This window comes from Rousettus aegyptiacus, unplaced genomic scaffold (genome assembly GCF_014176215.1).
Source record: "Rousettus aegyptiacus isolate mRouAeg1 unplaced genomic scaffold, mRouAeg1.p scaffold_m13_p_1, whole genome shotgun sequence".
Classification (NCBI taxonomy): domain Eukaryota; kingdom Metazoa; phylum Chordata; class Mammalia; order Chiroptera; family Pteropodidae; genus Rousettus; species Rousettus aegyptiacus.
The window spans coordinates 98,698,081-98,723,126 of record NW_023416284.1 but is presented as its reverse complement, the minus strand read 5'-3'; the positions used below and the strand labels follow the sequence as shown (position 1 = coordinate 98,723,126).

Genomic DNA, 25,046 nt, shown 5'->3' with positions numbered 1-25,046 from the left:
CCATTCATTGAAATGGGAAGAAAAGAGAATGGAAATGGTGTTGTTTTTTGTTTGTTTTCAACAGATTACGTGTTTACTGATCAAAGTGTCTTATTTGGGAACGTTTGGGTACTATTTTGTGAAAACTTAGTGTTCTCTGTGAGCCAAAAGACCTTTCTCAGTTTCTGCCAGCTTTTTCTGTCTATTCTTGTTAAATTCCTTCCCACCTATATAATTTTATATCATTCCTCTTTTCTTTGTGCAACTTTTGTTAGTATCTCTGGTTCTTAAAACAACAGTTGCTTGTACATCTCAATGCCTTCCATTTTCCACACTTGAGTAACCTTGCAAAACTAAGTTGCAAATCAAGTTAGCTTTCATGATTGCATTTCGGAATCTTGTTATGGACACGTTAATGGCTTGAGTGTCTCTTAAAGCTGTCCAAAACCTCCCTTGCATGCTAAATGTGTATTTGTCATCCTTCTATCTACTTGTCCACCCATCCAAAAAGACATTATTAAGTCTTTGCTACTCTGGGAAGTACCAAATAAGTGTAAGACATAGCAACCCAGTAGTAAGTTGTGTTCTCCAACATAAAGATTGTCCCACTTATTGTGGGTAAAGACTGAAATTGAAGATTTAAGTGGTCGTTTAGTCTCAGAATGGTGCATCTCCCCAAGAATCACCATCACTTCTTTTCTTTCCCTTGCCAGCATCTCCCCATTATTACTGTTACATTACTTTTTTTTTACTCCCTATCTCTTGAATATGGTTAGTTATTGCAAAATTGAAAATAGGCAGTATTACATTTGGATGTTGGCTCAACTGTTCTCTAGCTGTGTGTTTTTAAGAAAGTTATTTAACATTGTTGAGCCTCAGAATCCTCATATATCAAATGAGAATAATAATATCTGGCTGTTTTAGGACTAGAGAAGTTGTGAAAAAATACTTGATACTTGGTGTACCTTACGAAATACTATTGCTATTACTATTGTATATAGCATTGTTTACATTTCTCAATACTACGAGAGCCTACTTAGGTAGTATTTGATTTAATGATAGAGTGAGGTAAAGTATGAAAGTTATAGGAATGAAGTGGGTAAAAAACTTGAGAATCATAGGGTCAGACATCTCAAGGACATGGAAGACCTAAGAATGCCCTCCATACTACAGAGGAACTCATGAAAATAATGGCACAAATTTCTGTTAGTTACCCACTTTGATTTCTTCCTAATGATGGACATGCATGTTTCTGTATTTTTAGCTATTCAAATATGTGCACATTTGACTTTAAAGCCCTGTTTATTGATATGCCAGTGCACCTGCTAATATATTCAACACATTTTTCTAGTTCTGTGATCATTTTAGCATCATTGGCAGCGTTTTATTAAAAGGGCAGAATTCTACAACAGCTTTCTCAGAGACTGCCAAGGCAGTTTTGAAATCAGACACTGAACTGCCTGACCTCGCTTACTAATAAAGGCAGATGATCTGTCGGCCCGCTCTGTCACTTGGCCCCTGTTGGGGTACAGTTTTGCTACTATTTCCTGCATTTCCCTTATACCCATAGTGTGATAATTTTGTCCACTTCTGCCTTATTTTAGCTGAGATTCTCACCCATGATGAATGGCACATATGAGGGAATTCTCACTCATACCAATGAGAACTAGTGAGAGTGAAGCCTCAGTAGATTTTTCGTGTGGAATTTTTTGCATTTCAGATTTTTGAATTTCAAACTAGAGTCAGTCTCCAAAACCTTGTATGATTAGAGTGTGGAGGGGCCTTTGAAATAGTGTTGCTTCAACATCGAATCACTTATTATAATTCTTATCAGTAATTTATTTCAATTATGAGAATGAGGAAGCATTTTATATTCAATAAACAACAAAAATTTACTTTCTGAAGCATAAGTCTAACTTTTTTATTGACTAGTGTTCAAGTAAAAGTCCCGCCCACCCTCCCACCCCCCACCAAAAAAAGGGCAGAAAAGCTAGCTGGAAGTACCGTAAGATCTTCAATCACAAAAGAATAAAAACTATTGAATTATGTTTATTCTAGCATTTTTAGACATCAGAGTAGTCAATCATTTGCATTAATTATGATGCTATCAATCCTAATTTGGCTGGTTTCTGTGCCTAAAGCATACTGCTTGGTACATCATTGGTGGACCCTCAGTAAATATTTATTGACTAAATTTACTTGTTGCCCAAATTGTCCTTTCATGGAAGCTAATCTCTGTGATATCATAATAACACTGAGTTTCCAGTTGAAAGAACTAACTTCTTCAAATATATCACTTCATTGGGAGCCATCAAAAATGGCAGCCCTACTGGGCTTGTTTTCTCTCTTTGCAAGGAGCACATCTGGTAAGCCAATTCTTTTTAAACATTTGACTTTTTGCCTGCACATACCCAATTTTGTTTATATTAAGACTTCGGCATTTACAAGTACATACGTACAAGTGTCCTGCGAATTAACTGGAACTGGGAAGAATAGACTAAGTGAGCAGTTAACATAGAATTTTCAAAGATAATTGTCTCTGCTTAATACAAAACAGTTCAGTTTATCTATCAAAATGAAGGAGCTCTACCTAGCATTAGTAATTAAGACTGGCAGCTAACACTAGTAAAAGATGCCTAGGAAAGATTTGATATCAAGTTCTTAGTTTTTGACTGTATCAAAAGCCCTAGGTAAGAAATGGTAAAAAGTGGTACAGCCTTTGCCTTAAGGAGCTTGGAATATAGTTAGGAAACCAGATAAACAACTGAGGGATGTGGGCAATGTGGCGTTCTTTTTAGGAGAGCTTATGGAAGTAATGGAACCTAAACTGGGCTTTGAAAGATTAGGATAAAGGAGACAGGATAGTATTGCAAGGGAGTGAAGTGTGTGTTCACAGGACTTTTGAGGAAATGGTAAGTAGACTAGTCTTACTGGTTGTTTGCATGCAAAGAAAGAGTATGAGATAATAGTGGAAGCTAGTTTGGGGTCAGATTGTATGGAATACTTTTGGAGGCCTGGCCGAAGCACTTGAACTTTATCACACAGGTAGTGATGAACTGTTAAAGGTGGTGGTTGTGGGGTTTGTTTTGTTTTGTTTTGTTTTAATTGGAATAATGTTAACGTTAAAAATGGAATTTGAAGCTTGGGAGAGCTAGTGGTGAAGGGAAGTGATTAGTTTACTTCAAAAACAATAGCACCACTTTTTATAGCCATAATGCAGGTTATCTTGTTTGGAGGTGCCTGTCACACTCTTGGTGTCAATCAGCCTGTACAAGTAGCACCAGTGTTTAACTATCTCTTGACCAGTCAGTACTAATGCTTAATCCTGCTTTCGTAAATTTGAATTGCTTGCAGATCTGTTTACCACACTGTTGTCTGTCATTAACTTACTATTTATTTGAAAATTTCAAAAGTATAAATCAACATGGAATTTCTGCAGGTGTTAAAGTAGACACTGGATTAACAAGACATATTTTCCCAGGACTTGGAGACCTGTGGTTACTGGGAGGACATATGGGTCTTGCTCTGAACTTTGCTACATCCACCAGTAAACAATCCTAAAAAATGCCTAGAAGAGACAACTTAACAGGTAAATTTTACCGGACAAACCATGGAAGAATTAAACTGTTTAAGAGAAGAGATAAGAAGAGAAAGCTATCCATCTCATTCTTGTAATCTTGTTACAAAAAAAAAGGACAATTGAAAAAAAAACAAAAGACTAATCTCACTGCTGAATATGGATGTGAAAATTCTAAATAAAATATTAGATTGAACGTATCATTGTATTAAAAAATAAAACATCATGACCAAATAGTTTTTTATATATATAAAGATGTCACAAAATCAGAAAATCCATCATTGATATAATCCAACATATTAATTTTTAAGGGAGGATGGTCATGATTTTCTTAATAGGTTCAGAAGAAAATGAAAACTTTCTTTTTACCAAGCTGGAAATAAAAGGGAACTTCTTTAACTCAGAGTTATGGGTGGGGGTGGGGAGGGAAACCCTATGATAGATCACACTTAATGGTAAAGCTGTGGACCCATTCTTTCTAAAGTTGAGAACATTGTATCCTGCCCGCTGTCACTTTACTGTTCAGTAATGAACTGGCATTCTTGACTGCCAGATGACAAGAAAAGAAGTAAAAGATAGGTAGAAAAAAAGAGGACAAAGCTGTCTATATTTGAAGAAGATATGGTTATGCATTGAAAATTCAAGAGAATCTTCAAAGTATTAGTACTAGTAACACAGTTCAGCAAGGTTGCTGAATGTCAGATGAACCTTGTGGTTGAACTATATGAAATTATCATTTTTGTAGGTTGAAACAGTCAGATATCAGCTGTTTCATATGATTCAACCTAATACAAAAATCAGTCACATTCCTGTACTCTAACAATAACCATTTAGTAAATATATACTTTTTAAAAGATTCCATTCATGATAGCCATAAAAATAGTCATAAAAACTAAAAAGGTATCCAGGAAATATCTAAACAAGAAATACATAAGTCTTTTGGAGGAAACGTATTGAAAAGCCTGAATAAACATTACATCGTGTTCGTGGATGGGAAGATGCACTATCGTTAAAAGGTTAATTTGTCCCAAATACGTTTTTAAATTCAATGCACTGCCAATCAAAATTTCAGAAGGATTTCTTTTGACAATTTTACAAACTCATCCTAAAATACATAGTGTTTAATAAGTGATAGTTTATATAATTATTTGTAATGCAAGTTGGTTATCAATATACTGAAAAACCTAGCCCCAGCCAAATTTTGGCCAGATATATTCTACTTGGAGAGATCCTAAATAGAGAAATACCCCTGAAAGTTCCCTGCTAGCTAGCCTCCTACTCTGAGCCCGCCCAGGTGGCATTAGCTTGATGAAGTCATAACTGGGGTCTAGACCTTAACTCTACAGGTTCAGAACCTCACTTTTGTGAGAACAAAATATGGTGACCAGCTTTTTAAGAACTGACTTATGTGGTCAAAGTAATCAAAGTGAGGCTGCATTGACAGGAATATAACTGTTAACCATACTTGAGTTTGGTGGTTACTGCATTCTCTCCCTGAAGGCGAACGATGTAGAAAATCAGTTTTGGTTTTCTGTGCAAGGAATAAGTGCAGAGGGAGCCTGTGAATAGTTTTAGTGACTAATGGTATCAGACCCTTCTATGATATCACCAGGCTCAAGTAACTGTAGTTACGAATTGGGGGACCTACATCCCTCAGCAGTGTAGGAAGAGAACTGCCTAATTATTGTTCTGAGGATGTCCCCTCTTACTGCTGGCCCCCAGTTTGTGGTCAGGCATAGGTTGATAGTCCTCGATAGTCATGTTCTCCCTGGCTCTCTGATGTTTTACTTGGGTCACATTGATTGGGTTTGGGGTTCTCCAGAACTTTGCAATCAAACCTCAAATTTTCAGTATTTTTAACAGGCGGATTATTGTGTCCACTATATTATTATTATTTTTTTTTTTCAAACTTCAATCTCAGAAGACAAAAACTTATCTGTGCTTTTGGAGTCATTTTATATCATTGCCATATATGAACACAAAGTGACAATTCCTTATTTCTTGAACCAACTCGCTGACATCAACACCTTTCCATTAAGGTCCATGTTGTAGCTGGAAAAATTATATTTTCTTTACTGGCAGACTCATAAGCTGGCCTCTTAGAATTAGTAATGCATTAAACGGTCTCTTAGAGGTCTGTTGGTTGATCTCTTAGAATAAATAATGTCTATTATTTTGCTTCTTGCCAGTATTACTTATGATGTCTTATTGATAGTTCCTTCAAAGCAGTTTAGTTCTTATTAGTTCTGGAAAGTTCTTGTATAATTGATAGGTATAGTGATGATGCCTATGTTTTGATAAATTGGCTGTAGCTGAGTTAGGTGGTTTGATGGGGACTTTATTTGCCCTTGGCAATAGGCCTTAGTGGCATTAATTTAAAAGTAACAAACTGAAATCTGCTGAGATGTCAGGCTCAAACAACACAGGTTCATAACTTTTCTAGTTATTCATATATGCATGTATATCTTGTTTCATTATACCTCACTGAAATTATAATTTGATGGGTATGTACAGTGTTTAGCACAGTTACCACAGTCAACATAGGAAGGATACTGGAAAAAATTATGAAGTCAGTAAGGCTCATTTTTTGTGTTCTCATATTTTCTTTTTGGAACTTTGCTCCTTGGTGTTCATTACCCCTGAAGGCTCAAGTCTTCCTTCTGGGGCCTCAGGCCGTGATTCATACCTTTCCCTTCCTCTTTAAGTTTATTTTTCACTACATCTATCTATCCTGTCCCTCAGAGCTCTGCTTTCCACTTCCTGCTGTGGTAAATTAATCTGCATTTAGTTACTAGAGGTTGATTGGCTTCGTGGGTTTCCCTTATAAGATTCTATATTTGCCTTTAATGGGGATGTCAACACCTTAGTCCAAATAGTGGGACTCACTGGCAGACCAGAAGGGTTGATATCATTAAAATAAGAGCAGAAGTGACTGGGATTTATGAGATTTGAACTACATGAAGTTCATTGCCTGAGTGTGCACTGGCCCTCTTTTCTTCTGTGCCCGCTCACTGTAGTTGAGTTCCCAAAGTACTTCTGCTTTATTCTTAAACGAGAGATGAGGGTTCATGCACAGTTCACGTCTTTGAAATGCCTTCTATGCTTTATTTGAAAGAAGGCCCCTTTTATATTTTTGCCACGCAGCACATTCTGTTGGACCTGTAAGTTTTCAATGAGCGTACCCCCATTAAAGAGTGAGCTGAGACTGATTCTGCTTCTTTAATTCAACTGCATTTTATTGCTCGTTTTTAATATCTTAATTGGACTTTTACTTTCCTTGCACTGGGTTGTTATTAAATGATTTGTAAAGACCTAAGAGAACAGATAATATTAGAAAAACCCTTTAATTTGCTTTGGAAAGATAGTGATTTTTCTCATTTTTATTATAAAAGTATCCTCTAATTTCTTATTTAAAATTATTTTATTATGAATGCCTTATTAGACAACACTATCTAGATAAAACCAAGACCAGATAATCAGTTACTATAAACTTCTCAATTATCCAGCCCGACTTTAGGCCCTATGGAGGCAAAAATAACTTTTCAGGGCTGGGTGACGAAGTGACCAAGTCAGCCAGTACTTTAGAGTCAGTCACTTTCCTAGTTCAGCTACACGGCCATCTCATTTCAGCCTCCTTCAGAACAACTCTTTGAAGTAGATATTACTGCTCCCCAGCTTTACAAACTGGGAAACTGAAGCTTATAGTGTCCTCCATATTCAACTGATTACCTTCACTGTCCCCGAACACACACATTTTCATACTCACTCTTCTTCAGAGAAGTTGGTTGGGTATTGAGAGAGAAATTTTGCCAGCCAGTAAACTGGAATAATGTTAGGAGTTGTTTCGTGAAGGTAAGGAAGATCTCTTGAGAGTTGAGAAAGGAAAGAGTCTGCCCATGATTCACTTCTATGGACAATTTTCAGTAGTGACCCCTGGGGAAGTAGAATAGAAATTACCTTGATACCTTGGCTGATATGAAATTTCAAATGATTGACACTTGACTGAGGTTATGCTATATTGCCGCCCTGCAATAAGCCGAAGAGATCTGCACTTAGCTGGTCATAAGCTTATGGAAAAGGGGTGAGCAGGGTTCCTTTTGCAACAATTAGGGCTTCTAGAATATAATTCCTCAGGTTCTCCATATACCATAAATATCATCAGACTATCTATTTCTAAATTTTATTTTCTAATAAAAACATAATAAACAGTATATGCTTTGTACTTACCTTTAGTCATCTTGCTGATGCCTGAATTTTTGAAGATTGTTGAAACAGTTTCCTCAGTGCTATATTCTTTTTAAAATAGATAAGACATGATTTTTCCCCCCAAAGGTACAAAGGTTGATGCCTGAGTCTCCTTTTTTCCATCCTCGCCTCAACTTTGCCACCAGAGGGCATGTGGTGGTTCCAGTTTTTTGTTTATCCTCTAAATTGCATAAGAGAGAGAGATGATGTGTAGTTTTTTAATCATATATGCCAGTCTGCCCCTTTGCTTTTTTTACATACCGTATTTTAAATTGGTGTACACATAGACCTGCCTCTTTAAAAAAAAAAAACAAACAAACAAACAAAAAACTACTGGTGGTTTCCATTGTATGGCCAATTTATAGTTTATTTAACTTGTTCTTTATTAAAGTGCCTATGTGTTACCTTCGTAGCTTCCAGGTTTCTCCTTTTGTATGTATAAAACAAACATCATCTTTATATTTGGCCCCTTCATTTTGGATATTTGTCTTCTTTGCTCTTGAAATAAAGTGCTCAAACATTGGATCTCCATTCATGCAAAATATGATGGACCTCTGTTCTGACAGATGTGCTTTGGTGTATTATTGGGGAGGGCACAGGACTAAATATACTGCTGTCATTTTAAGAAACAGGCCATCAGAAAGATGGGGTTCCCCATTCCTTAACAGCCACTCAAATGGCCAACACTGCATCTAAGCCTGATGATCCATTTGTGAATTCTAGATTTATTTTCTATTCACAGAAAATAAATAGTTTCTTTTTTCCCACTGTAGGCAGTTCCTAATGTATATTCTATATTTGTCTTCCATACAAATGGCCATGTGTGGAAAGCCCTCTCTGCAGCCATGTGGGGAAAGGGGGAGGAGGGAGATTCCCGATTCCATTGCCTGGGCTGCAGCTGGGAAAGCAATTCTTGGCATTTCAAGTTGAAACTCTGAATTAATGTTCTCAGAATAATACATTTGGTAGTTAGCTTCCATAGTACTGTATTCTAGTACTATACTATAGATACACGATGAGCTTAATAGGCTTTTAAACTGGACCAACTGTTATTCCTAGCATGATTTCTATGAGAAACATATTCCAGAGTCTCAACTGGAAAACAACCTGTCGATTGATGTTTGTGAATATTGTATTGAGTCTGTGGGCAGATTTTTTTTTTGCCAAACATAATGTGGACTGAGAGTAACCTTTATCTGACTGGAGTCAGAGAAACATAAATATTTGGATTTTTAAAAATGTAAATTCTGTGCTGCTTTGTGCTGTGAATACAGTGAGACTTGGAAACGTATAGGATGAGCTCCTTGCCACCTAGATGATCAGAGTGAGGAAGAAACAATGGTGAAAAAATAAGAGAATTTTCTTTCTCAATAAAGGAGGAAGTTTCAGAAAGAGAGAATACCTTAAACTAAGCAAGAACATTTCATCAGATTGACTAAAGTGGCTTTGTGGCCCCAAAAGAGAAAGATACTCAGGAGATTTTTTGGGCAAAAATCTGCTAAAGTCATCGAAAAAAATTGGGGAGCTGTGAAGAAGTTGCCACCTGGGTCTTAAAAGGTATACTGGAGGCCCAGACCAACAGGACTATGCTAGCCATCTCTGTGACTAACACTGTGGAGAAAAACTGCATTGCTTTGATTTGATGTGTCTGTGGGGAGTGGGGAGGAGGGTGCATTTCAAAGTAAAACTAGACATGATGGTAAACGATAGAGATGAAAGATGAAAGGTATCTCATAACTTGCCTAATTTGTGAATGGTTTGTATCTCAAGGTTGTTTTTTTTTTTTTTTTTTTGCTATCAGAGAGTATATTGTTTGCTTTTTTTTTTTTGTATTTAAATTTTGTTATGGGACTTTGTAAGCATACACAAAAATAAAGAATAGTATAATGAACTCCATGTGCCCACCAACCAACTTCAACTATTATGAATGTTTTGACAACTATGTTTCATCCATCTTCCTGCCACTTTTTCCTTTAGAGTATTTTAAAGCAAATTCTGTACATAATATTTCACCTAGTACACACTCCAGAGTAATTTCCAACATATAAAGACTAAAAAATATAACCATAGTACCATTGTCACATCAAACTAGTAATAATTTCATGTTGTGTAATACTTAGTTTGTGTTTAAATTTCTCCATTTGTGGACCTGGATGGTGGGGAGGGAGGCTGAAAGGAAGGATTACAAATGGTCATGAAGAAACTTTTGGGGGTGATGGATGTATTCATTATTTTGATTGTGGTGATTTTGCAAGTACATACTATATGTCAAAACATCGAATTGTACACTTTAAATATGTGCAGTTGATTGTATGTCAGTTATACCTCAATGAAACTGTTAAAAAATATATAGTGATATAGCTAGAGGCAGACAGTACTTTAAAATATTTTTTCCCAGTTGTCTCAAAATATCTTTTTATAGATGGTCTGTTCAAAACAGGATCTAACTAAGAACCACACATTGCATTTTGTTGATATATTTCTAGGTTTCTTGTAATCCAAAGCAGATTCATCCACCCACCCACCCTCTTCTTTCTTCATGCCATTTATTTGTCAGAGATTTCAGATCATTGATCCTATGGCGTTTGCCACTTTCTGATTTGGCAGTTTGGCTAATCGCAGCCTTGTGGTAACATGTTCCTATCTCTCATATTTCTTATAACCTAGTATTACTTCCAAAGGCTCCACTGGGCTCAGGTTTACTTCTTTAGCAAGAGTGCTTCATAGGTGATGCTGCTGTGAGCCTCTTATTGCATCGTATTAGGGAAGCATATAATGTCTGGTTGTTCTACTTTCAGTGTAAAATTGATCAGTGAAGTCAGGTGATGTCAGCCTTATCCATCCATTATAAAATTTCCTGTCAGCTTTCAGTAGTTTAAGGAACTGCTGCCTAGATTAATTATTTCATTAGGGGTAAATTATTCACATGCATGAATAATTTGAGGTGTAATTTACATACAATAAACCACACAAATTTAAAGAGCACAATTCAAGAAATTTTGACACATACACGTGTAGACATACATCCACACATAGTTCGACATATTCGTGTATGTATATATATGACTGCCTACCTGTTGGAGAGAACATCGTGTTTTAGAGGTGTACTGCAGGGACAAACCATGATTCCCTGTGGTCAGATTTTTGAAGGGTAAACACTGATTCTTTCACTGGTAACAATATAATTTTTCCATGTGGCAATGGAGTAGTTTCAACCTTGCTTTAACACTAGCTTGTCATGGAGATCATCCTACAACACCACCAGGTTATAGCAAGTAGGCCCTTTTGATCTGGAAGCAGCATAAACTACTAAGCTCTGAAGCAGACTATTTAATCCTCACACAGCCAACCTGGTTGCCCTCCAGTGTTGGCTGCCACTTCTCTGCACAGAGGTTTTTGCTTTAAATGAATAAACGTGCGCGCGCATGCTCCCAGTGTATTCAGAATTTCTCTGAATTTAATATGAGCTGTGTTCTTTGGCCACCTTGCCCCGAGTCTACTATCCTGGAAAAGGGGTTAAGTTTTAGGCACAGATCTCTTTGGCAAGAGTATTAAGTTAATGAATCAAAAAGTCTGATCCCTTGAAGGCCAGCTAGCTAAGCTTCGTTCCACAGATGGCATCTCCTTAACTCCCTATCAGTCATCTTACATATTTGGATTACCAGGAGACCTGGATGAGACAGTGTGTATAACTTGATGCATGATCATCACTGCCACTAAACAAACAGAAAAGCACAAACCATGCTCAATGCTTTAACTCACTAATATCATTAATAATAGTAATACCATAATGCAAGTATCTGAATGTGAAAAAATTCAACCTGATGCTGAGTCTTTGCAATGAAATGGAAATTTTTTATATTCAAAAGTATTTTTAGGACTTGGTGAATATACAAAAAATTATTGAGGTTTTTGCTTTAAATGAATAAATGTAATGGTATGCAAACTATGTCCCAATAAAGTGGTTTTAGAAAATGTTTGTGAGATTTGAAATACATTATCTAATAGAAATGATACTGGACATCCTAGGAATAGATGAAATCACTGAGAAGAGAGCTGAAGACAGACCCTTTTAAAAGCCTACATTTCAAGGAAGAGAAATATATATGAAAATGTAAGTGTTATTACAGAAATAAGAAGAAAACCAGAAAAGAACAGTAGACTAAAATGCAGGAGTGAATGTGTGTTCAGTATCAAATGCAGAATAGATATGGATGGGGACTGAGAAAAGGCTAATGAACTTAGCTGTAAGGAAATCACTAATGACCTTTAAGAGAACAGTTTCCGTAAAGTGAAGGTATTAAAGAATGAGTTATAAAGAAGATGAAGCTGCACATTACTCTTGCCAGAAATAAGATAGGCAGAAGAAAAAGCTAGAAACAGTGTCAAGGATATTCTAGAGGCAGGGCAAACTTAAATCTGTCTGTACCTCTCTTCTTTTGACAGGAGAAGCTTGGACATATCTGTATGTCCAAGAGGAAGGAGACAAAAGAACAGAGACTGAAGGTACAGAGGGCATAGATCCAATCTGGCTCTTACGTGGTTAGAGAAGTTAGTATGCAATACAGAGCAAAGCATTTGTACAGTGCTGGTTGTTCTTTGTTATTTCTCTGTTGAGCGGCAGGCATGGTCCTCTCCCCTAGGCAAACCAGGGGGTTGTGTGTGGCCCTGCTCCCTACATGAACTCTACTTTTTCATGAAAGAAAGCAGACCTTAATACGAGTGAGAGAGACATTATCATGGGCATACCCTTAAATCTGCTGTAACTCATGATTAGATGAACTCATGTTTGAATGCCAGCACTTGCTTACTGACACTAAGTGAGTGATAGCACACCTCACGAGGCTCCAGCACATCAGCATACCGTCACCTGTAGCCCAGAGCAGCTGCTTGAGAGGCCATTCCAGTTCTCAGGTCAGAGCCTCCAAATCCCTCTCAGAATTCAGCCTCTCCAGAGGTCTTTGAGCTTCACTCTGACCTATAGGTTATTGCTCATTCACACACCCACCACACATTTGGGGAGCAGTAATGAAGGGGAAAAAGGGTAAGTGCAGCAGCCTGTGAGGGTATTCCACCCATTGAGCTATCCCCAGCCCCACACACTGTCCCTTTGCAAAGGACTTCTAAACAGTGTCCCTAACATCACCCTTCTCAGTCTCTGCTCCTACTTTGGATATTTTTTATTATTTTGTATTATTTTTAAAATTTTAGCCATAAATATAAAAATTCAAAGGGCTAGCTAGTTTTGTTGTATTTATAATGCAGCATTATAAATACAGAATATTCTAGAATGTAGCATTCTTCCCTTTGGGCTATTAATTGCCTCTTAAAGTAATTTCTACCTTGTTTTTAAAAATCTTTTTCTTAATTGTATATTTATATTAAATCATATTTTCCCATATCTCTTGGAAATAAAATGTTAGTCAAAAATAAAGTTCATTTTTAACACTTGTTATTTGTGAAAATGTATTCACTGTGTCTCTTTAAGCAGTCTTTGCAGGCTTTGTGGTACATATAATTTAGGGTACATTTAGTAAGTTGAAGGGTTAAAATACCCTGCGCTGTCGCATATGGCAGTGAGCAGAATCGCAGATGTTGATGATACCACATAATTAGTATTCTTTTATGTAAATGAAGGCTGTCAGCATGTTACCATAGTGTCTACTCTCTCTGAAGCTGGAATTTATGCCACTTGGTCTCACCAAGACCAGGCAGGATTATTCCACTGTCCTTAGTTAAGAACTGAAACAGTGAGAGAGAAGAAATGGAAATCTCCCCAAAGTAAATAGATTCTCTTTATTTTTTTCCTATTTTGCTTTTGTTGATTTTTCCCCCAGAATTTTTTTTTTTTCCTGGTGAGGTAGAAATGCATTTAGGATCAGCTAAGAAATTCGCTATTTGAGAATAATTGGAATAGTCCAATTAAAAGACAGATCATATTTTCAAGCTATAGACTTTTGAAAGATAATTGTAGTGTTCAGTGGTCTCTTTATAATTTTTTTAAAAAAATAATATGGTAAATCTGCACGCAAGTTTCTTATCAGAGCAAAAGGAAAGAATTGAAAGAATTTCATTATATTTTACTACTTAGTGATATTAATTATAGTAAGATGCTTTTAAATATTGATTATAGTTTTTAGCTCCAGTTGATTCAGATTTTTAAAATAAAACTATGGTAATTAAAGAAGCAAAAGATAATATTTTGTCAGGTTTACTTTCCCCACATGCAGATAGGCCCCAGGTGTGCAGGACATTTATTTAAAGTTGCTGACCCATTTAAATGATGGAGAACTGTTAAGGCTCATCATGTTCTTTCCCAGTTACACTGCAAGTTTATCTCTTTTGGATATTGGGTGCCTGTCACACTAGATGAGGTATGTTTTAAGTGGAAATGTTAGGATTATTATAACCTTTGGGAGATATGAAGGAAAAGGTATACATAACAGAAAAATGTAAAATAGAATTCCTCTTTATGCCTCTGGGTTTTAGGCCTTGTTCTTTAATAAAGTGGTCAGAATATGTATGAGAGGCGAGTTAAACACATTTTCTTGAACTGAATGTACCTGAGATTGTGTTCTTTTTATTCTCTATTCTGTGTGTTGATTAAGGTGGCTTTTTTCGTGTCACTTTTGTGTGATTTCCATTTCATGATCAGGTATGTTTTTCCTCCAGAGAAGCTAGTCTGCCTAGCTTAAATCAGTGTGGTGAGGTGCAAAGTACCCTTGTGTTTTCCTGAATGGATTTACTCTGCCATATGGCAGGTTAGTGAGTCGCCACGACAGATTTGTAATGGGAAAAGGGCTGTGCAGGAAAGGATGTGCGTGATCAGCAGATTTATAGATCAGAAAATGAAATCAGAAGAAAGAATTTCCAGAGTGCCCTTTCCATTTGACAGCTCTCCATGGAGAGAGTGTGGAATGGCTTTTCAGTGTTTTTCTATTTTGGCTTTTGGTGGTTCCAGCATATTTTTCCTAGCACAGGAGTCAATTTCATAAGGCATTGATGTTCTGGGTGTTGTGTTGCTGTATTCCCATTCACAGAAATATTCTCTGAAGGATTTGAAGCTGTGCTTTTTCATGTGATAAGATCTCCGTAGCAATTAAATTCCTGAAGACACAGCAAGCCTCCTATTGGCTAAGATGGGGATTTGCCAGGTTTTGAGTTATAAGAGGCTATTTAGATATGTATGATTCAGTGAATACTGAATCTTTCAAAGAAAAGAAAACAAAAAGAAAAGCCAAGTTAGCTAAAGATAGTATGTCCTAGTATATTTAAGTCTGTGCTATTTAATGCTGCAGTCATTCGCCACATGTGGCTATTTAAATTTAAATTAATTGAACTTAAATAAAATTAAAAGTTCAGTCCCTTAGTCTCACTAGCCACATTTCAAGTGCTCAGTAGTCATATGTGTCTAATTAGTACAGTATTGGACAGTGCAGGTGAAGAACATTCCCATCATTGCAGAAAGTTTTATTGGACATTGTTGGTCTAAGTAAAACATTTTGAGAAATAATTCTTTGATTTCTGTGAGGCGTTCTTCATCCCACTGTAATTTGCTGGATTTAGTGCAGTGGTTCTAAGGTTTTAATGTATAAATGAATCATCTGTAGAGCATGTTTAAAATGGAGATCATTAGACCCCTCCTCCAGACCCTGACTAATCTGGTTTGGAGTCGAGACCAGAAATCTGTACAAATAACAAGTATCCTAGGGCTGGGATCCCCAACCCTTGAGCCACAGACTGGTACAGGTCTGTGGCCTGTTAGGAACCGGGCCACACAGCAGGAGGTGAGCAGGAAGCAAACTAGCTAAGCTTCACCTGTATTTGCAGCCGCTCCCCAGCGCTAGCATCACTGCCTCAGCTCCACTTCAGATCACCAGGCATTATATTCTCATAGGAGCTCCACTGGTCCCTGGAGCCAAAAAGGTTGGGGACCGCTGTCTTAGGGAATTCTGATGCTGATAGGTGGTTCAGGAGCTACATTATGAAAAATATTAAATTAGTGAGAAGCTTGGGAATTGCCCTCTTGATCGTTTTCCCCTTCATTCTTTCATTGTTTTCTTTTGTGTCCCTAGTAATTAGTTGTAAGCATCTGTGTACCCAACTTGATTGGTAAGAAGTAGAAAACAAAAAACTCTTTTTTTTTTTTTAACCATTTCATCTTTTTAATGTATGTATGTTTTAATTCGGCTCTGCCCCTACTTAAGTAAACAGAAATGGTTATTTCACTACCATTCTGGGCTGTGTGGGCAGGTAATTCTGACAGAAGACCATTGACCACTATGAGTTGAGTACCCACAAGTCTTGAAATTACAGAGGAGTAAAAAAAGAAATATAACACATGATCTCCTCTCTGAAGGATATTATATCTAGTTAGGAAATGGATAAATAGATCCAGAGAAATGACTTTAGAAGGGCACTTAGCAACAAGTTAATAATTTAAAAAAATAATATAGTAGAAACTAAATACTCACAGTGTTTAAAGGAAAAGCATGATTTAACTTGATTGAAAATTATCTAGGTTGCTTTCCTTCGTATAATCTAAGAGTTTCTTATATAGAGCTATGACTCCACCATCTGGAATGGGCACTAAAAAATGGAAAGGATCTCATGGTCCTGCAGTATATTTGTGGGTTTTGTCAATAGGACCAGGCCAAAAGGGCTTCTGGAAAACTAACTAAAGGGACTACTCAGAGTGCTCTGGATTTAGAACTTCTCTGGGTGACCCCATAATCATGGAATTGCATCTGCACACAGAAATGAAAGTGGAGACAAAATGGAGGTGAAGGAAGTTCTTTTTATAAGGGGAACTACCTTTAGGAAATTTTACATTCTGATATTTAAAAAAAAAAAAAAAAAAAACCTGTCAAGGTTTCAAAGAATAAAAGGTTTTCTTTTAAAATAGTTGTTTAGCATCTGTCCCTTGGCGAAATTGTCCATTAGGTTTCTCTGATGAACTCTATTGAAGAAACAATGCTAGAAGACATAAAAACAAACCCCACTTCAGTATGTCACCACTGTTTTAAAAAGCATTTTCGCATATCTCATCTGGAAGATTTGCCTTTTTTTCTTTTGTCATGATAGTTTGGTTAAATACCAATAGCCACTCCACTATTAGATCTATCTAATTCTGTACTTATCTGTCCTTTAAGTAAAGAAGGTGAGTTTCCCCACCCTTTCTACAAAATGTAAATATTCTTTTGAAAAGGACACATTGTCTTAATTCCTCAGGGTTGCTATAACAAAAATATCATAGACTGGGGCAGCTTAAAAATAATAAACATTTGTTTTTCACAGTTCTGGAGGCTAGGAAGTCCAAGATCATGGCACCAGATTCTGTGTCTGGTAAGGACTTCCTGGTTCATAGCCATATGGTTTTTCACTGTGTCCTCACATCGCAGAAGAGGGGGTGAGTGAGGGAGCTCTTTTATGAGGGCACTAATCCCATTCATGAGAGCTCATCCCATGAGGGTCAACCCATTCGTGATCTAATCACCTTCCAAAGGTCCCTGCCTCCTAATACCATCACCTGGTGGTGGTATTAGCATGTTTTAGCATGCGGCTTTGGGGGAGGAGGACACACATTCAAACCATACCAGACATGAAATGTTACTTAGATTGAGGCTGACAGTCTACTTCCTTAGCCGAGATTCTTTAGACTCAAGAAAATAAAAATAATAGCACTGTAGAGGACTTTCTTTTTCACATCTTTACCTTATCCTATTATCTCTGCTTTGAAATACATTGAAACTGACTGAGATTGTCATTTTAGTTAAGGGTCTTCATTTCTTCTACTGGTATTTGAAACACTATGTCTTCTGTCTCAGTTCCTCTTCTGCATACTTGATCAGTATGAGATATAGAAGCTTTCCTTCCAGGACGTCATCAGTTCAGAAATGGTTCAGAATACAAGTTTCTTTCCCCTGGTGGCCAGCTGGATGCAGTGTGAAATAAGGGTAACGACATTTTCTAAGGAGCACATAAAAATTAGCTGATACTCAAGCATAAAACAGGCTTAGAAAATGTAAAGTTTCAAATTAGTGCTAAGGCCTCCCAAATATTTTATGATTCTTCTTTTTTAAGGAATGTAACTGTCCTGTAATCCTCATTCTGTACCAAATTTTTTTTAAAAAACTTCCTTCCCAAGGAACTAATTTTGAATTAAAAACTGAGTGTCGAGTTGAATGCCAGTTGCAAGCTTTTTTCTAGGAAGATATTTTGCTGAAAGCTTTTGATTTTCTCTCTCTCTTTTTGGGGCCTCTATTGTGCCAGGTTGAAAGAGTGGAGACTTCTGTAAGACATGGATAGATGCAAACATGTAGGGCGGTTGCGGCTGGCCCAGGACCACTCCATACTGAACCCTCAGAAGTGGTGCTGCAGGGAGTGCACCACCACAGAATCCGTGTGGGCTTGTCTCAAGTGTTCACACGTGGCCTGTGGCCGCTACATTGAGGATCACGCCCTTAAACACTTTGAAGAGACCGGACACCCGCTAGCCATGGAGGTCCGAGATCTCTACGTGTTCTGTTACCTGTGCAAGGACTACGTGCTCAATGATAACCCGGAGGGGGACCTGAAGCTGCTGAGAAGCTCCCTCCTGGCGGTCAGGGGCCAGAAGCAGGACCCGCCAGGGAGGCGCGGCCGGACGCTGCGGTCCATGGCCTCGGGCGAGGACGCGGCCCCGCTACCGCGCACTCCTCAGGGACAGCCGCAGATGCTCACCGCTCTGTGGTACCGGCGCCAGCGCCTGCTCGCCAAGACGCTGCGACGCTGGTTTGAGAAGAGCTCTCGGGGCCAGGCAAAGCTGGAGCAGCAGCGGCGGGAGGAGGCGCTGGAGCGTAAGAAGGAGGCGGCGCGGCAGCGGCGGCTCGAGGTCAAGCGGCGGCTGCTGGAGGAGCTGGCCAGCGCCCCTCCGCGCAAGAGCGCGCGCCTACTGCTGCACGCGCCGCGTGCCGCCGCCCCGCGCCCAGCCACGCCGCGCACACCCACCGGGGGCCGCCTCCCGCCGCGCCGCGCCCCCGCCATGGCACCGGGTGTCACCGGCCTGCGCAACCTGGGCAACACCTGCTACATGAACTCCATCCTGCAGGTGCTCAGCCACCTCCAGAAGTTCCGAGAGTGTTTCCTGAACCTCGACCCTTCCAAAACGGAACAGCTCTTTCCCAAAGCCACCAACGGGAAGGCGCCGCTCTCCGGCAGGCCGGCCAGCAGCAGCTCAGCCACCGAGCTGTCACCGAGGAACATCAAGGCTGAATCTTGCGAACGTGAGGGCTTCTGCTGGAATGACGGGCCCTCCATCACCAGGAGCTTAGAACTCATCCAAAACAAGGAGCCCAGCTCGAAGCACATCTCCCTCTGCCACGAACTGCACACCCTCTTCCGAGTCATGTGGTCTGGGAAGTGGGCTCTGGTGTCTCCCTTTGCCATGCTTCACTCAGTGTGGAGCCTGATCCCTGCCTTCCGCGGCTACGACCAGCAGGACGCGCAGGAGTTTCTCTGTGAGCTGTTGCACAAAGTGCAGCAAGAACTCGAGTCTGAGGGCACCACGCGTCGGATCCTCATCCCCTTCTCCCAGAGGAAGCTCACCAAACAGGTCTTAAAGGTGGTGAACACCATATTTCATGGGCAGCTTCTCAGTCAGGTAGGTGTGTGCCCACCCTAATCCCGATTCTGTCCATCATGTTAGAGGAAAGCTTGCAAGAGTTTGGGCTTTCCGTGAGTGCCTACCCCAGTTTCTTGGGCTAATGAGGTAGCCAAGAATGGCTGTAACAATGCATAATGGAGGGCGGCCATTGTACCTTTCATTGTACTGTACACTGTTGGAACTTGCCACCTGTCTTTTTCCGGGCAGATTTTCAGTATAACTTGCCATCTCTCATTTTTAGTGAATTTCTTTAACCTTTAAGGACAATATATATAACCTAATATTCTCAATACAATTCAGTACCTATGATCGGCATGCCATCCTTTGATCAGTTTTAGGAAATTGAACTGTTTACCTGTAACCCTGGTTTCATGATAGCTTGCAAGAGTATGTATTCTTCCTTCCTTAAGCATTCTTTACATACAAGGAAGTGAGGTGTCTACGAGTATGCCAAAGGCCTGAGCAAGCCTCCCTTCTGCTCCCTATTACCTTTTATTTCCTAGATCAATGTAGGGACATAAGCAAAGATTCATAGATAAGACTTTGTGAGAATATGAAGAAAGATAATTTTTAGAGCTAAAAAGGGGCAAAACCTCTACACTGCTACTGAGGTTTTACGTCTTGGCATTTAGTGTTTTAAAAGAATGATAAGAGAAAGTTTATTTAGGCTTTTGGCATTTGAACAGGGAGTATTTATAGGCACTTCCTCTATCCTCTGAAGGTCCATAGGACGAAAGGTGCACATGGGGAGGTTACGATGGGAGCATAGATCTAATCACAAGGTATTTTGAGGCTCTGTGGACACAGGGATCAGTGTAGGGGTGCTGCAAGAATCAAGGACAAAAGGAGAGGCAAGTTGGACTTCAAGGAAAGAACGAAGTCTGGAGGAGGAAGGAGTGTGAAGGTGAGAGAAGCAGACGGGAATCTGCGACTTTTCTCAGACGGATCCATGATAACTTGCAGGCTGTACGACAGCATCGAGTGGTAGAGCATGCTATGGGAGAGAAGAGACAGAGGGGTAGGTAATAACCTCTCTGTGCATGGTTTTCCAGTTTTAGCTAGCATCACATAGTTAGAAATATATACAGAAGTAATATGCTCTAATTCCCTTAAAGTTATATTTATTATTCTAATATTAAAATTAAACAATTTTTTGAAAACGTCACACTTAGTTTTGGTTAAGTTGTGTCTCGTATAAAGCAAGCCAAAACATACATGGGAAGTTTCAAAGTTATATAACTTATAAATCAATCTTTTCATCCTAGGTCACATGTATATCATGCAATTACAAATCCAACACCATTGAGCCCTTTTGGGATCTGTCCCTGGAATTTCCTGAACGCTATCACTGCATAGAAAAGGGGTTTGTCCCTTTGAATCAGACAGAGTGCCTGCTCACTGAGATGTTGGCCAAGTTCACAGAGACAGAGGCCCTGGAAGGGAGAATCTACGCTTGTGACCAGTGTAACAGTGAGTGCTGGGGCGTGGGGGAGGTGGGGTGAGTACGATTGGAATGTCATTGTAAGGTGCTTCTTTTGCCTTTTAGTCAAAAGTAACACTGATAACATTGAGTGATTCTAAAGCATCTTTTAAGAGAGAGATTTTCCTCCCATTTTACTGAAAACAAGAATATGGACATTATATATTTAAAAACAAACCAAACTTAGGAGCGGTGCTTCCTTTGACTCCTGCTGTGATTGACATAAACTTTTATCTTGGGAGGTATTGAAAGTGTGGATCCTGAAATGAAGACTCTAAGAATGTGAATACTTAGCTTCATAGTGCTACAGGGGCCCAGCTGAAATTCATGTAGGGTCTGATGGTTCTTATTTAATCTAAGTTCAGGTAGCATTGCATGTTTGAGGGTTGTGGCATCAGAAAATTGTACTTTTGTACTGAATTTATAGATTTAAAGTCTCAGAAGTGGCGCTGAAGATCTGTACAGTAAGATCAAGAAAGCAAGTCAAAAGGTACATTGTTTTGTGGCAGGTTCAGTTACTTCCTGCATTTGTTTGTTTCTTCACATGCTTGAAAGGTTGGCATTTCAGAGGGGGTCATAAGGAAGTTATTTCTCTGTCACGGCTTTAATTTTGAAGTGGAACTCCTTCCATGTGGTCACATGGCATCTTATACAGGGCTGCTTCTGTCTTGCCACACTAATGCTTAATGCTTTTGCTAACTCAGCATTTCCCAGAGGATGTGCAGAGCAAATACTTGGAAGCTCATGTTTGGGTTTTTTGGCATATAAAGATTTAGAAACTAAAATTAATGGATAATCTAGAAATCAACTTATGGCCATGTAGTCCTTTGGGCTACAAGTTTTGGGAGCAAAAATATTATGGTAGTCCTTAATATATTTGCATATGATTTTTTAAAATAGTAAATTGTGGGAAACCTGTTTTCTTTGAAGAATCGGGACAAAAATCAAAAGTAATACTTGCTATTATTTTGATATTTTAAAACAAAATTTGAAATGTTATACTTAGTTAATTGTAGACTCACCTGTCTCATATTGAGATATAAAAGCAGTGACTTAAATTATCTTATTAGAGCAGTATCTTTTTTTTAAACAGTGATTCATAAAGCTTGTTAACTTGTAAGGGACAGAAGGACGTTAATAATTTTAATTCATTTATTCTCGGACATGATACATTAGACAGGAAATACTTTTATTTTTGCAAGAAAGGGGTTTTTTTTCTGGTCGCTAGATGTGCCAATTTATCAACATTTCTCTAGGCAAGTTCAAATAGCAGGTAAGGAAAGCTATGGTGAAGGGACAAGATGAATTGAACTGTTGCTTATGAAGTTTCCAAACTATCAGCCTTCCACCTCTATATGTGGCCAGCTCAATCAAATGGAGACAAAACTGATCAATCGCAATTGAATCAGTAATTTATTTTTCTTTGTGAATTTCATTTTAGGGAAACAAAGCCAGATTCTACATGGTCTTCATTTTAGCTCACATACTCCCTCTGCTGACAGTGGCAGTCACTGCAAGGGTTCCCAGGAAGAGTTGCAAATTTCAAAAAAAAAAAATCTGCTGGTGAATAGGAATGTAAAATAAGGCCAGGCTCCGCTTTGAATTCTCTTTCTGTTTGTGCCCCGATATATCATGACTGCCAGTCCCAGTAAAATCTATGGCACACTCATTCTGCTGTAATCTATTAGAAGCAACAACTCCCAATCCTATTGTCACAGAAAGCTCTCTGAAACGTCATCTGCCTATAATTTGCCGCCTTTCACAAGTAGTACAGACAGGACTTAGAATAAGACGCTGAGCTCTTCAGACACTGAGACTATGATGTCAACAGCTCAAAGACAATTAGCAGGCAACACAGTGGACCACTAACTAATTTTATATTCTCATCCATTCACTGAATTAATAACAGAGCAGTCATTAGTAAGTGGTTATAGAGAAGGCTTCTGATGGAAATTAAGAAAACTTTATTTCCATTGTTTATTTGCTTTAATTTAAAAATGCATTTCCACCACGATTTAGTGGCTTTAGAAACAAAATGGAAATCTGAGCACTGAATCTGCTTTGGACTGGGTGAATTTAGCCAGCCTGTCCAACAGTGTACTTTTATCCAAGAAACATGTTTCGAAAACTAGGCACAGCATAAAAATATAACATCAGAACGGGTTCTTCTGTAAATATTTGTATATGCCACAAGTATATTGTGCTGGGGAAAAAAATCTTTTTAAATACTTTGTCTTTTAGTAATCCTGTGTCTTCTTACCTTTTTCCTAAACCTGAAATATCTGAATATATTATTACCCATTTTACAGGAGAGCAAACTGAGGTTCAGAGTTTTGAATAATTGTATCTAATAGCATACACAACTAGATGTGAGCAGGAAATAGAATTAGGCCTTTCTGATGAAAACAAAATGCTTTTTAAGTTATATTATAGTACATCATAATTTAAGTTATAAGCCCATATTTAAAGGCCTAGAACCCTAACATATGCCTCCATGTGCATGTCGTTGCCGTGACCTTTTGTTAGATTCCATTAACCCATGATATCAGAAGTGTGCCATCCTAAACCCATACCAATTTTGGAAATTGCTGATGGTAAAAATTTGAAAGTGCATGTATTAGGATTAGGTGTAGTCAACTCAAATAACAATGATTTAAAACAAGAAGTAATTTTTTTTCTGTTATATAAAAGAAGTCTGAAGGACATTCCGGGGCTTGCATGGTGGCTGCATGGTCATTGGGGACCCAGGTTCTTGCCATCTTTCAGCTTTGCTATCATAGTTCAAGGCTTCCAACCTCAAGATTACCTCATGGTCCAAGAGGAATTCCAACAGTTGCAGACAGTGAGAAGGACAAAAGATGTGCCTTAAAACTGAGTTAGCCTTCTTTAAGCTGCTATCCAAGAGTGCCACACAATCATTCCTTTCATCTCTGCCAGACCTTCCATGGCCACACCATGCAGACATGTGATGCTGGGAAATGCAGTCTTACAGAGAGTCACATTGCTGCCCCAATAAAGTTGAGGTTCAGATACTGAGAAATAAAGAAGAATGCATGTTGAGTAGCAATTCATTGTCTCTGCCATAGCTAGGAAAGAATGAGAATCCTCACAATCTGTTTTATATCTTCCCAAACCATATAGGCAAACGACGAAAATCCAATCCAAAACCCCTTGTTTTGAGTGAAGCTAGAAAGCAGTTAATGATCTACAGACTACCTCAGGTCCTCAGGCTGCACCTTAAAAGATTCAGGTGAGCTTGTTCATGGGTGTCCCAGGTGGCTGTGAGCTGTGGGAACAGTTGCTTCAAAAGCTTTGGTGAAAGCAAATGTCTTTGCAGTTGAGAGGGGACACTGGTTCTCTAGAGACCTTGTGCTTTCCGTGGAGATTAAATGCATCATGCCCAGTGAGGCAAGTTGATGTTGGGGCCCAGCGGGACTAGGCCGCTGCTCTCATGGCTCTGTTTAATTGGCTAGCCTGTACCAAGTGTCTGTGTTTGAAGATTTTTCTAGCCTCACTTGGGCTTTTATAGCGTCTTCTTCAAAATAAAGTATGAGATAATCTGTGATAAGAAGGGCAGGAAGTAAATTGCAAAAAGTTATTGCCTGAATTGCTTGTTTAGGGATCTCTAGCTTCAGGGTACATCATGGAACATTCACAGGAAATATATGTGGACATCGATTACTCCTACTTTACTGATGTGAAAACCAAAGCTGGAAGTTGTTTTTTCAGTTCCCAGTTTTACCTACCTCTACCTGTAGTCACCTATGCCATTTTATACTAGTGAGAAGTTTATATCCATGTTCTAGGTGGTCTGGCCGTAATCATCGAGAGAAGATTGGGGTCCATGTCGTCTTTGACCAGGTATTAACCATGGAACCTTACTGCTGCAGGGACATGCTCTCCTCTCTTGACAAAGAGACCTTTGCCTATGATCTCTCCGCAGTGGTCATGCATCACGGGAAAGGGTTTGGCTCAGGACACTACACAGCCTATTGCTACAACACAGAGGGAGGTGCGTGCGCTTTACTCTGTGGGGTGGGGGACACGAAAAAGGGTTGGTTTGTCCGCATTTCATTGTTTTCCTTTTATTTCATCTATAAGGGGATATTACATACATTTAA

At 38.8% G+C, this 25,046-nt stretch overlaps 2 protein-coding genes across 12 annotated transcripts in view; both read left to right on the top strand.

Moving 5' to 3' along the window:
• The window catches only part of MED20 (mediator complex subunit 20), a 62,607-nt gene extending 54,495 nt beyond the window's left edge, over positions 1 to 8,112 (top strand). For both annotated transcript variants that reach the window (XR_001594901.2, XR_004950037.1), the window contains one exon: positions 3,461 to 8,112. The gene's annotated coding sequence lies outside the window, so the exon portion shown is untranslated. The remainder of the gene's footprint in view (positions 1 to 3,460) is intronic.
• USP49 (ubiquitin specific peptidase 49) overlaps positions 1 to 25,046 on the top strand; it is a 79,588-nt gene that overhangs the window by 47,325 nt on the left and 7,217 nt on the right. For 9 of the 10 annotated variants that reach the window (XM_016128521.2, XM_016128520.2, XM_036217933.1 and 6 more), the window contains 4 exons: positions 18,074 to 19,442; positions 20,711 to 20,915; positions 24,067 to 24,175; positions 24,732 to 24,937. In XM_016128521.2, coding sequence (XP_015984007.1) covers positions 18,102 to 19,442; positions 20,711 to 20,915; positions 24,067 to 24,175; positions 24,732 to 24,937 — 1,861 coding nt within the window. In that variant the 5' untranslated portion in view covers positions 18,074 to 18,101. Of the gene's footprint in view, positions 1 to 1,943; positions 3,569 to 18,073; positions 19,443 to 20,710; positions 20,916 to 24,066; positions 24,176 to 24,731; positions 24,938 to 25,046 lie in introns of those variants that run through there. The other variant, XM_036217944.1, reaches the window with a different exon arrangement.